At 36.2% G+C, this 14,253-nt stretch overlaps 1 protein-coding gene across 4 annotated transcripts in view; it reads right to left on the bottom strand.

The window, feature by feature from the left end:
- Nucleotides 1-1,766: 1,766 nt before the first annotated feature.
- The window catches only part of gal3st4 (galactose-3-O-sulfotransferase 4), a 30,999-nt gene continuing 18,512 nt past the window's right edge, over nt 1,767-14,253 (bottom strand). For 2 of the 4 annotated variants that reach the window (XM_073906872.1, XM_073906871.1), the window contains exons 2-5: nt 12,693-12,803; nt 10,574-10,883; nt 6,028-6,926; nt 1,767-5,769 (exon numbers count right to left, since the gene is read on the bottom strand). In XM_073906872.1, coding sequence (XP_073762973.1) covers nt 5,703-5,769; nt 6,028-6,926; nt 10,574-10,883; nt 12,693-12,799 — 1,383 coding nt within the window. In that variant the 5' untranslated portion in view covers nt 12,800-12,803 and the 3' untranslated portion in view covers nt 1,767-5,702. 4 annotated transcript variants of the gene reach the window in all.

Raw genomic sequence — 14,253 nt, forward strand, 5'->3', positions numbered from 1 at the left:
TCTTGACAGAAATATGTTATGCCATTAAATTAACCCTCTAATTTTTGTGGCTTCAGTCATTGTTGGGGTACTCTTTAAATCTGGAAGCATTAAAAGCTTATATTGAAATATATAGTTATTAGAAAATATGGAAGATAATTATTGAGATTGCATTTTTGCCATATTGCCCAGCCCTAAGCTGTATTACGGAGACCCAGAAGGGAAGTGATGGTGGGGGAAAAACGGGTGGACAAAAAAAAATCTGGGTGGGAGAAAAAAAAACAGAGTTATAGGAAAATACATATTTGAAAGTTTTTGTATTACTTTGTAAAGATGTTTTTCCACAAACACTTCCTGTTCACTTCATACATGTCAACACTCTCATTTGTGCAGGGATTCACTATTATATCCCACGATCATCCTATCATTAAATAAAAAAATTGTCTGCATTCACTTTCTTTCCATTAAAGCTATGGTGTCAATCATCACCCTTCATATGCAACCTCTCAATCAGTGAATTCATGTATAAGCGTTGACTGACCGACACGCTCCAAATGATAAACTGATCCCAGATCAGCTTCAGTACACGCCAATTAAAAAGGAGCGAAAGTGCAGGACACTTTCGTATTCGGGTGTGTGTTTAAACAGACAAATACACTAATATTATCTTAAATGAGCACAAACAGTTACAGTAATTGAATGCTTTTGTTAGCTTAATGATCTGTGCATTCTTAAAATGACGCCTTTTGTTATCAAACAAAATAAAATGAGAGATTTATTTGCTGCTCTTCACTTGTTTGATAACAGAAGTGTCATTTTAAATGGCAAGTACAGAAGCTGATCTGGGATCAGTTTATAATACAAAGTGTGTCTTTGCATTCCCTTGGAAAACATTCTCGCGAGGGAACACAAAAACTTTTTTAAAATATATTTTCCCATTTCTCTTTATTTTAAAACTTTTTTTACTCCCATAGTTCTTTTTTCTTCCGTCCATATTTTTTTTCCACCTATTCAACCCCCTTTCCCCTCACCCCGCCTAAACCCCCACCCCGCCCCACCATCATGTCCCTTCCAGGTCTACGCACTAAACTGTGCAGAGCTGTGGCCCTCCAGGAACTGAGTTTGAGACCAAAGTTTTCTCTAAACCATTATGATTTTTTTCTTCAGGATTCTTGAATGAACAGAAAGTGCATAAGAACATTAACTTCAAATAAGCTACAAGACTTTTGTAAGTATAAATGTATTCAGTGTCATATTTGATCAGTGCTTTGTTTCTGAATAAAATGATTAATTTCTATTAAAAACTAGTACTTTCCACAAAAATGATTATTCAACACTAGGCGTATTAATAATAGAAAGTATTATTGTGCACTAAATTGTACCAGATTCATTAATTCACTCATTTATAAATCCACTGTTTATTTTTATGCATTTTTTCCCTCTATTCCTCAGCCATTATATTTACTTAGCCTGTTTGATTTAAGCCAGCTTATTATATTTACTGATATTAATGCATGCATGTTTACTTTGAATAATGTAATAGAAAGCTAAACACAGTTGTCTTTGAGAGTATTATTAGTTCTTCACGTGCTCATTAAGTTTTTATTTGCAGATTTAAAGGTCACAGGTGTGGTGTGAGAAGCATTCATGAAAACACATATGCAAACCTACAGTTCCAGCCCATTTTTCCATTGTGTTTTAATCTGTGAATTAATTCTGAATCCTGTACTTTCAGAGATCCTGATAAGCCCACCATGCTATAGGAAGACATTTAAAACACACGCATCACATGTAAAATGTAGTTTTATTTTACTACAGACAAGTAAACCAGGTTCATCACAGTCAAATATTTACAGACGTTTCCCCATATATTCAAGTAACAAAGAAAAATAAATATGGTAAACAGGTTTAAAAAATATCAATGGGAAAACTGAACATGTGAAATCACAAAAGTGCAGACGAGTTTACTTTCTCTGTTAAAATGAAATGACTCAAACTGATATATACATTGTATTCATTAAGTGTCCATTTTTCTCATTCCCTTCTGAGATGATAGTTAATGTTAAATGGATCAACCAAGCACCATCTGAATTCATTTTTAATCACTTAATAAAACATAAAATGAGTGACAATTTTTGACGTATTCCAAGCACAGAAAAACCACCACTTCTTTGGTTTATCTTTAAAATGCAGTACCACGGGTAACCTAAAGACACGTGAAGACACTGAATCTACTGGTTTGTAATGCATGACACACAATATTGCCAGATTTTATATCTTCTTCTTATTCTTCTTCTTTTTTTTTACAGTTTCTGTAAATTAGCTGAATGAATGTAAAAGCTATTAAACACTCACTGGCCACTTTATTAGGCACACCTTACTAGAACCAGGTTGCCTTTAAAACTGCCCTAATCCTTTGTGGCATATATTTAATAAGTTACTGGAAATATTCCTCAGAGATTTTGGTCCGTACTGACATGATAGCATTACTCAGTTGCTGCAGATTTGTCGACTGCACATCCATGATTTGAATAACCTGTTCCACCACATTCCAAAGGTGCTCTATTAGATTGACACCAGGTGACTGTGGAGGCCATTTGAGTACAGTGAACTCATCATTTTACTGTGGCGTTGACACGATGCTCAATTGGTACTAATGGGCCCAAGAAAATATACCCCACACCATTACACCACCACCAGCCGCCTGAACCGTTGATATAAGGCAGGATGAATCCATGCTTTCATGTTGTTGATGCCAAATTCTGACCCTACCATCTAAATGTCTTTGCAGAAATCGAGACTCATCAGACCAGGCAACATTTTTCCAATCTCTCTTTTGTCCAGTTTTGGTGAGCCTTTGTGAATGGTTAGACCGGTGTACCTATTAAAGTAGCCGGTGAGTGTACATCTTAAGCTGAACAGGAAATAAATGTTTAATTTCAATTTAGGTTGAATTTCTTCACACAAATAGCATTTTGTTCAAAGTTACTTGTTAATTAATCAAAAGGAATCAAATTACATTAACCTTAATAGGCTAACTACATTAGTTTTTCTTTTATAAATATAAAAACAATTCAATGCATTCTATATTAGTCCATAGCTATTTTTTTCTCTTTTTAAAGAAGATCTGAATTGAAGTCAATACTTATGTTTTTAATTTAGCTCCATCAGTAACTACTGAATGTGTTTTGCAAACGCAAAGCTACACTGTGAATGAAAAAAAGTCTATGATAAAGATATTTAATTAGCTGGAAATAATACAATGCAAGCTAAAATGGAATAGGGTATTAAAATGCACATCATAATATGTAGTTTTTGTTTATCAGTTACACAAGGAAATGGTTGCTAAGTACAGCCATGCTCTAAATCTACAATATACAATAAATGATGCACATAAATAGGCACACAACAGTGAGCATACTTAGTGTTGTTGTTATTTTTTCTCAAAAACACCTCACTTGGAACACCTAAAATAAATTAGTCTGCATTGTAAGATGTCGTCTTGCTCTGTGCATTGAAATCTGCATACAAAAAGCTGGCTGTTCGTATATAGGGCAAATAGCACAGTGCATTTCAGTCGAATTTCTATTCTACGTTTGTTCAATACTCACAATAAGAGGGAAAAAAATCTTTTTTAAGAGTATAAATGCACTAGATACACAGAAATGTATACAAAAGCATAATAAATATACAGCAAGCTTTGATATTAAAGCACTGCGTCACAAAGATACTAATTGTAAGGCAAAACAACCATTGAGTTTTAAAATTTCTGGTCGACTTTTCTGGTCATTTAAAATGTCTATGGCAGGCCTTGGAATTACAGCATACCATGCCTATGAACATTTACCATTCCTTTTTAAATAGAATGTTTATTCAAAACATGAAAATAAAAAAGTGAAACTATCAACCTCATGAGGTAAACCGATTGTTATAGGAAGTGCACTGGCCAATTGATACGTTTGGTAAATGCAATCTCTATTTTGCCCTTTCTTAAAAGATCATCAAATTTCACAGTGTTAAAACTGGAGATGTTAGCTGTTCTCACAGACACTTGGGATAGTTTATACTGTCATGAAAAATCTACCAAACTGTAGAAAGACTGCTGTCATGTCTTCTCTCACTTCCTGGTTTGTAAAACCTAATATGTGACAAAGAAACCAAAGGTTTGCATTGTATTCCCTAAATAAAAACATTGTCAGCGTTTCTGTTGAACAACTACCCAATAAACGGAAATAAAGTTAAATTCCAGTCACCGTGAACAGTACGACTGTTTGAATCTTATGTTGCAGACAATGAAGGGTTTGTGTTTCCACTGTGTGGAATTTCTTCATGCAGCAAACGTATGTTCATATTCACAACCGCCAGCTAATTAGATGCAAAAGAAACAACCTTTTTTTGTTAGTGACACTGGATGTACACCAACACTACTGTTCAAAAGTGGGGATGGTAAGCGTTATGTACTTAAATTAAATAAGACTCAAGAAACAGCAAAAACTGTAATGTCTTGAAATAATATTACCATTTAAAGGGCACCTATTTTACAATTTATTTTTTTAAAGATTTAAGATAAGTGTTTTGTGTCTCCAGAATGTGTCTGTAAGGTTTCAGCTCAAAACACTCATCAGATTATTCATTATACCTTTAAAAAATATTGATTTTTCTGCTCTGAACACTATGTAGCTGTTTTTTTGCCTGTACCTTTGATGCTAGTTCTCCCCACCCACTGTTGCTCCGTGCCTGTCAGAGTGTGCCTCAATCTCTGCCTCAGCTGCGTCAGATAAACAGCACAGTGACAGACATGAAGGAAGCAGATAACATTGGTGAGAAATACTACAGTAAGAACTTTAAATGATTATTTGATGTATGTTGTGGAGTTAATTCAAGCCTTTCTGCAATGATGAGTTACATACAATGCCGTTACAAAATTCATTGTAAAATCGCTGTAATTCATTACAAACATGTTTTAAAAACGTTTTAAGCTTGTAAAACTCGTTCTTGATCAAATTTGATGATGATTGATGATCACAGTGAGCTGAACAGATATTTTAATCCCAGTTGCTTTGGATACATCCTGTCTTGGTGACACGATTATTATACATGTTACTACAGAGACGTGTTAATATTTGGCTATGAGCGGGGAAACCGCACTCCTATGTTACGTTGCGGTGGGTCTCAAATTTGGATTTGGGTCATATTTTAACATCAGGCAATTAAAAGAATACTTATTGTGTTTCTATGACTCCATTATAACTGTGGACACACAAAACCTACACACAGTTCTGTCCAAACAGCTTACAAAAGATTATTTTCATCATAGGTGCCCTTTAAAATACTTTTTAAAACTTTTGTTTTGTGATGGCAAAGCCAAATTTTTTGCGGCCATTTCTCACCAGCCTTCATATATCATGATGCTCATGACGAATGTCTTATTGTTGGAAAATTGCCATTTTATGTGGAAAAAAGTCTGAAGTAACATTACAAATATATTTTATTGCATCCTTCCAAAATAAAAAAATATATACACTGACCCCAAACTTTTGAACAGTAGTAGTACCAAATTTACTCTAGAAAGTGGTGTTGTTTAAAACAATGCAACCACTTACCATGACCAATACACTGCTAGGTTGCATACTTGTTCCAACCATGACTCATCGTGGACAGAAAAGCAGCATTTTCTCACTTATCTCCAATATCACTTTTCATTTCACCACCATCTGGCATATTCATACCTTTCTATCACTCCAGTCACTGCTGTACTTACAGACCTCTTCTTCTCTCTGAAACTTTGCTCTACAAAATAAGAGTGTAGAAGGGCAAGATAAGGAAGAGTCAATGACAAAAGTGGTGTGATTTATCTCTTGGAATCCCCTCGTCTCCTCTAGTAGTGCAGCACAGAGGCCCGTGGAGCCAAAATGGGTCAGAATTATTGACCTTGAGGCAAAAAGGTGCAACTAGCTCACTATCTATCTAAGTCTTACTTTTGAATCAGCCTGCTCTAATGATTGATTCCTAAACATAATAGTCCCATCCCAGTCCTTTTCCACCAACCTCTTTCCTCCATGGTCGTCAGCCCTGAGAATGGAGGACTCCCTCTTTAACGGAGGCCCTCCTGCGAATGAGGGTTGCTGGGCTCTTGGGAACTGCCGAAGATCCAGCAAGTCTTTGTATTGGATCTCAGGCCTGATCATGCGAAGACAAGCTTCCCAAGTGGCGTTGTTCAGTCCCGATTGTAACTCGTATCCCAAGATTTTCACTAATCCACTCTGGAAGGGGCGGATTGTCTTGTCCCGGATACGACCGGCCTCTATGGGACGTCCGCCGTCACGTAAGCAGATGCGAGTGAGAACTTCCCGTTTGGTTCGAAGCAAGGCCACCTCGGTCTCCATTCGAGAACGGCCAAAGCGTTCCACTTCCTGCCAGAAAGTGAGGTTGAAAGCTTGGTAAAGGTGCCAGTCTAGTGCGTTCCACTCACGTAATTTCACTCTTTGCTTGTCTGTTAAAGCCAAAGGAGCTATAAGCTTGCCCACCCATGCTGATCTCCCAGTGGGCACCTGCTGCCTGGCATTCAAGCTGAAAGAAACCACAGCATCAAGCGGCCAGCACAGAGCGTGGCGGAGCAGCACCATAGACTGGTCAAAGTATTCGGAGAGAAGAATGAGCTTGAAGTTGCGACGAACTGCAGCCACGCCACGCTTAGCCAATGCTAGGCTAAAGTTGGCCGTATGATCTAGACCAAAGTCAAACCACATCAGGTTGCGGGCATAATGGTTATTGCGGAGCCTTGGGTCATAGTACTTGTAGGGGTTGTCAGCAAAATCACCCAGTCCTTTGGCACGCCTAAAGGCAGGGGCAACGTTTTTATAGTAGGCGTAAGAAGATTCAGCTAGAGCCACAGGGTCTCGAAGAATGGAGAAATAGAAGGTGTCAGGTGGCATCACCTTCTCAACCTGTAACAAAAGTAAAAAATCAAATTAAAAAAGGGAACATATTCAATCAAGCTCAAACACTGATTATAAGGTACTTGACAGGTTTGGTTCAACTTCTTATTGCTATTAATCTTATTGCTCTGTTCATTTGATTAAGTCTGAACGAGGCCTGGCCGATTAATCAAAGGCGAGAAAAGCTGGTTCTATTAAATCTCCAGCAAGTGCAGATGGAGCAGCGTTTATTACACAGAGTTGGAGAACAACGACAAGCTACACAAAATCACATATAAAATCTAAATTGATTTATTCAGATGATAATGAAATCAAGGTAGTCATTCTACAATAATGACCAATGTTTGCATGGCTTCTCAGTGAGCTTCGGCTGTGTGCAGTAAGTGCTGCATGTGAAAATACTACATTTAATAACATGTTTTTACTCCAAACTCACTTCATAATCAAGTGTTTGAAATAAATAATTTTGTGATACGATTCTATAGTCATGTGATTCTAAGTCAAATTAAATCAATGAAAGCAGTTATATCTTGTTTATATTGCAATGTCAAGGGCATTTTCTGGTTTTCTTCAAGTTTGTAGTTTCTGCATGAGAGCACTCTGTGGCCTTTGAAAGAGATTTACTACTGAACACAGAACTGTGCTTCCATGAAGAGATGTGCATGACAGTCACGCTTATGATGAATTGTGTTTAATTGTGATTAATCCCCCAGTCCTACTTTAGTAGGAGAGAAAAAAATCAATCCATCGATGCATCATGATTCTTTCTCAAATGATTCTGAAATGATTCTCAAAAGTTCAGAATCTATTCTGTATTCAAATTAGAATATGACTGTGTAGGCTTGTGTGGGCAGCAAGCTAGAAACAGAATAATAAGTGGCGACAGGCTCATATACGTATGCTTCTGAAATTCTACATTTGGACAAAGATGGACAAACTTAATAATTTAAAAAATGTCAAGTAATAAAACATCACATTTGCTGCAGTTCTCATCCCGTCTGCAAACAAAGAAAGAGCTTGTTCATTAATATAATTTTGTTACTAAATCAGATAATAATACTTTTTTTCGGGAATCCTATGGGTCACAGGATTCCTGTGGGATTCATGCAGGATGGGAGTCATCTTTACTTTTAATCACGGGACTGGGACAGTACAGGATAAAATATTGACAGGAGCAGAGTGGAGCGTGAATTAACCAATAGGAAGATGACGAAAAAAATGCACTGCCATTTTGTAGTTTTGTTTTAATAAGATTACAATGTAACGCAATTAAAATGAACTACACGACCCATAAGCCATCAGTGCTGGAGGAAGCAAACATCCGCTGAGAAACTGATGTGGTCAAGAAATTATTTGCACAACAGAAAAAAATAGAAAAATATTTAGGTTAAGACTTGTTTTGGAATCGGATAGTCCCTCTCAGGATCGGAATCGGACCCTGAAATCCCTAAAGATTTCAGTCCCTTTAGAGTCAGTCCCTAAAGAGTCCCTTTATTCATCAGGGGGCGTCACAGCGGAATGAACCGTCGACTTGTCAAGCATATGTTTTTTGCAGCAGATGCCTTTCCAGCCACAACCCAATACTGGGAAATACCCATACACTCTCACATTCACACACATACACTTCTCTTTAGACTGTGGGAGAAAACGGAACACCCGGAAGAAACCCACGCGAACACTGGGAGAACATGGAAACTCCAGAAATGCCAACTGACTCAGCTGGGACTCGAACCAGCGACCTTCATGCTATGAGGTGACAGTGCTAACCACTGAGCCACTGTGTCGCCGATTTCATGTAAAATGTAATTGTAAATGTAAGATCCCCCCCACAACACCTACTGAACACTGCCACTCAAAACAAACAAGCAGACTAAAACCTCTAAAAAGGTGGGTCTCCATCTGCTTCTAAACAAACTCTAGTGTGGCTAGTCAGAAATATGACACAGATCAACATCATGTAGTCTGATCTAAAATAGCATGTGATGTCACAGCACCACAAAGCTTTTCATTTGATGATGTGTGAAGACCCAGTGTATGTTTCAAAAACTTGGTGCTTAAAATTATGACCAAGCAAATAAGTGTGGACACATTTTTGTAGAGGATCAGACTTTAAAGCTTGCTTAAAAGATGCTATAAAAATATGAATCTGCAATGAGTAAGTTAACAGGGTATATGCAGAGCTAGTGTTTCTTCCCAGACTGATAAACTTCGGGTTAGCGGTTAGCGTGACTTTTTTCAATTTTATACGGTTCCTTTTACAGCATCGATGTTGTGATGTAATTAAAATATAATCAGCTAAATAGATTTCGGCATTCATTTAGTTGTTCAAGTGTAAAACGAGATGAAAAGCCGTTTACAGACAAGCGCTCGTCCGGATCAGCAGAAGAGCACAGAAGCTTCATTGAACATACTGCACTGTAAAAAATGTCTGTGATTTCAACTGTAAAAGACTGTAAAAATACAGTAAAAATCTGTAACCTGGTTAACAGTATGTTTCCTTAATATATATGGTGAATAACCGTAAACTGACTTTCCCAAAATTCCCTGTATGGCACGTTACTTTTTATGCTTTTTGTTGACATTAATATGGATCTTTTTAGTTGTTTCCCCATCAGTTATGTACATTAGAGATTTATGTTACATCTGATGTTGATAAACAAAGTTTATTTTATGACTTTAATTTTTTGAATGTACCATATTGGTGTTTAGCAGCTGTGTGAATGACTCTGAGCACCTTCAATACACTGATGCTTGTTGGAAAAGTTGTTTGCGATGAGCATTGGTTCATTATGTAACGTTCTCATCAACACCTGCATATGGATGTGTTAACGTGTCTAACTGTGTAACAAAAAATGTGTAGGTGTTGGTAACTCAAAATACAGACATATTACATCAATAAATTAATGAAATATGGTAGTTTACTGTAAAAATGCTAAATTAATTTTACGGTTTGTACAGTATTTTTAATGGTAAAATACAGGCAACCACAGCTACCTTTTTTTACTGTTAATTTTACGGATTTATTTTTTACAGTGTGGAATAAAATAAATGTTCATATTTTAATGACATGGTGCAGAAAAATTTTATTTAATGCAGTGCTTCTTGTACATTCTGAGACCCAATTTATATCGTATATCAATCAGGCAGTGAAGATCATTGATTTTTAAAGAAAACAGACCTTAAATGCGCAGATTTTGTAATAGAACACAGTTCACTGGAAGCGTTTGACTCAGGTAACTGAAAAATGAAAAGTCCTTATGTATACTTCTGCATATACCCTATTAGTTACCTGGTTAGAAATAGAAACACAATAACAAAAGCTTTAAATTGCCAGTAAAAATCTTAATATTTTAATATTTTTTTTTCCATATTAAAATGATGCACCACCCTGCATTGCTTTCAAAATCACATATATGGATGCGCCTGTGTCCTTATCAAGGCAAACCATGCAAATAGCTTTGTCACATTTGCTACTGATTGATTTGCCTGCAGCCTGAATAAACCTAAAACTGACCAAATGAATACAGTCAATGTCAAAAATAACTGCAAAAGTAATTCTTTGTACTATTGTTTGGTATTTATTGGTAGTAAAAGGATAGATTAACATTTTAATTGTTTGAGCATAAATCTGTCCAATAAAATGCCATGTTCTGTACCTCTGGTTTGTTGAACCGCATGTGATTTCCCATGATGTCAAATTCTCCCACATGAGGGCTTTTGTATCCTTTCACCCTCTGGGCAATAAAGGGCAGCGGGTAGCCGAACTGATAGCCAAAAGGCAGGGCAAATTTAAGGTCCCGCTCCTCACCAAAGCGATAGAGTAAGTTAAGAACGGTGCTGCTTGCCGTCTTGTGAGTCTTCAGGAACATGATGTGGATGTGGGGCTGACAGGAGCCCAGAGAGGAGCCTTGGGTGTTATCAGAGGGAAGAGAGTAGAGGGACTGAGGCCTCTCCGGCTGCATCCAGCTAATGGAGAGACAGAGCAAAATACCCTAAATGAATCCTCCGTTCCACTCAATATACCAAGAAAAATGATGAGTGAATGAAGAAGAGAGAAAGAGATTCACTGCAAGCACAAGAAACAGAGGAAATTAAGACAGAACGGCCTGTCAGGCTACAGATAATTACACAAGAGCGATAATTGGAATGAAGTGATTAAGGAAGAGAATAAACAGTTTCAAAGAGAATGAGTGAGAACAGATTAGCCTCAAATAATGAATTCAGTGATATTCTGAGTATGTGATGTGCATAATCATTTATTTAAGCCAGGAGGCATGTTATAAATCATTTTAATAAGCAAAACGAGAATACTGTATGAAATTACAGATAAAAAACAAATACTTTATAAGGGGCCAATACATCCAGGAATGAAAATTACATAATTCCAAGTATAGGTGTAACTGCTCACAGTTAATCCAGTTCGGAGGGCACATGAACCGTGGATTAATAACTTTTTTTTTAACTTATAGGTTAATCCAACATTTATTTGCATTTAATAAATGTTTATTAATTGCAGAGAGATTGCCTCCCGTGTCATTCAAATCACATCTATGAAAGCGTTTTGGCTTCCCTGTAAAATAGAATGATGAAAGAAAAGGTTGTGGTGGGACCTACCTAAATGCTTTCTTAGGTTATTTATTAATGGTGTTTCTGTCACTGTATGTTTAGCCTGTATTAATGCATTTAGTGTACAGCGGCACAATTAAACACTAAAAGATCCTGATCTCAATTCAAACACACGCAACATGAATGATAATGATTTGCATATTTTTAATCCTTCGAAGCGCTGCATTCAAATCTTCGTTTGATTGAGAGATATTCAGCACCATTTACACTTTTTCAGGTAGTTACAAACAATTAAATAACCCAGAAGTACTGGGAGAACAGTTTATAGTTCAGATATAAACACTGCTGTTTTTAGGGAAAAGATTAAAATCACAGTGACGTTGGTGAATGTTGTAGCATTTACATTGTGTAACCAATGGGTGGCGACAAACAACCATTAAAATGATGTCACTGAATAGGTATTCAAAAATGATCCACCTATAATGAAACATGAAGTTTTATGTGTGAATTGTTGAATCATTAATTGAAAATAAATATATGTAATGTTGTACAAGATGTTAGATTTCTATATTTAGCATTATCGACAACAGCAGCAAAAGGTCATTGTTTATTTTGAATATTTTCTTTTTTTTTCAGCTGGTTCTTTCTTGATTTTTATTTTTAACAAAAATGACAGGTTCTAAGTTCTGTTTGTTAAAATTAATGTTTTTTTAAGGAATGTATTCCTTAGAAGAGTCTATTGGGCACAATGCCATTGATGACTTTTACAGTTTGTTAATAGCCTAAAGCATTATCATCAATCCAGCAGGAAACTGTAAACTTATTTAAGCAGCATTATATCTTAAAGGGACAGTTCACCCAATAGTGAAAACTGTTTACTCATCTTCCACTTGTTCCAAACATGTTTGAACTTCTTTCATCTGTTAAACACAAAGATATTCCATAGAATGCTGGATCAAAGCACACATTGACTTCCATAGTATTTTTGTTTGTACTACAGATGTCAATAGATGTTTTTTCTAACATTCTTCAGCATATCTGGTTTTGTGTGAAAGTTTTTGTTTTTGTTTTTACTATCTGACTAATGCAGTTTTAAAAATATGGTTAGCATGTTTCCAATAAATGACTTTATGTACTGGGTAAACAAAAATGTAAAGAATAGAAAGGAGTTATTTGAAAAGGAATGAGGATGAGCAACATTTTTCATACCTCTTGTTGAAAATGACTCCCAGAAGTTGCCCTGCAAAAGCGATGACAACAAATACCAGGAGTGCTTTCCATATGGGCCCCAGCCGATAACATCCCAGCCACCGCATTCTCCTATTAGCAACAGTAAATTACGGTTAGCCTCAGTCGTGAAATTGTGCAAAACAGGAGAGTATGACATGCTGTTTTAACCTATAATCTGTAAACCATATATATTATTTTTAATATATAGTAGTTAACATTTGAAGTGGACCATCACTGTTCATCAAAGTTGTCCTTAAACTGTTGAACAACACTCATTCTTGTACTAGGAAAATTTTGAAAAACATTTTTTATTCACCGCGAATGTTAACTAGTGTATATTCCGTTAAGTATTAATAATTTGTTGGCTACTAGTGCATATTCTTTAGATGCTACTACCTTTTTGAAACATACTACTAACATATCCAATAGATACTCTCGGATTAAATATTATAATTTATTAAATACCAGTACTCACTCATACTACCTTTTAAATAGAGACTAGTAGTTTTTGGTCACTTTAAATAAGGTTTCTTTTGTTAATGAATCTACTATCATGAACTAATAATGAATGATACTTAATATAAGATAATATAAGATAATGGTACAGCATTTATTAATCGTTGATCAGCATTTACTAATGTATAATTAACATTCAAATTCATTTTAGTCATTGCACTCTATGTAAACATGAACTAACCATGAACAACTTTATTTCTATTAACTAACATTAACAAAGATCAATAAATACTGTATTAAATGTATTGTTCCTTGTTTGATTACGTTAGTAAATACATTAATTAACATTACCAATAATTACAATTCCTAACATTTATATGCATTTCTGGACACTCATAGCTATGTACACATTTTTGGGGGTAAATCTCCTCATCCACTACCAGACTGCAGCATCCACCTAAATGACACCAGACCATACACTACACAGCAGCTGATTGGTGGAGAGGAGACAGAGCAATGAATCCACTTAAAATATGGGGATGTTTAGGCTTTAATCTCTAATCTTTAATGTCCATGATGGACAGAAGCCAGTAGGCTAATTTGGCCAGGATGCCGGGGTACAATTTCGAAGGATTTTTAAATCAGGGCCTCGGTTTAACGTCTCATCTGCTCACTGAGCAATATACTGGGGCGTTAGGACTCACACAGACTACAGGTTGAGCGCCCCCTGCTGGTCTTACTAACGCCACCTCCGGCAACAACCTAGCTGTCTCATGTGGCCTCCCATCCAGGCACAGCCCTGCTTAGCTTCAGTGGGCAAAGATATGAACGTTGCAAAGAGCTAGCTTCTGGTTTAAAAAAAAAATTAATGCAACCATTTTAAAGTGTTACCCTTATTTTAATTGAACAATTAACGCTTAGAACAATTTTTTACATTTTTGCCATTGACTTGGGAATCTGTCAATAGCTATCCAAAAATGCTAATTAACTTTATTCGCAAAACTGGAATATTACATTCAAATAAAGCAGCGTTTTCATCCAACGAGTCAAAGCAAACAAAATTGTCACTACCTGATGAACTGGC

Source organism: Danio rerio, chromosome 7 (assembly GCF_049306965.1).
Source record: "Danio rerio strain Tuebingen ecotype United States chromosome 7, GRCz12tu, whole genome shotgun sequence".
NCBI classification, from domain to species: Eukaryota; Metazoa; Chordata; class Actinopteri; order Cypriniformes; family Danionidae; genus Danio; species Danio rerio.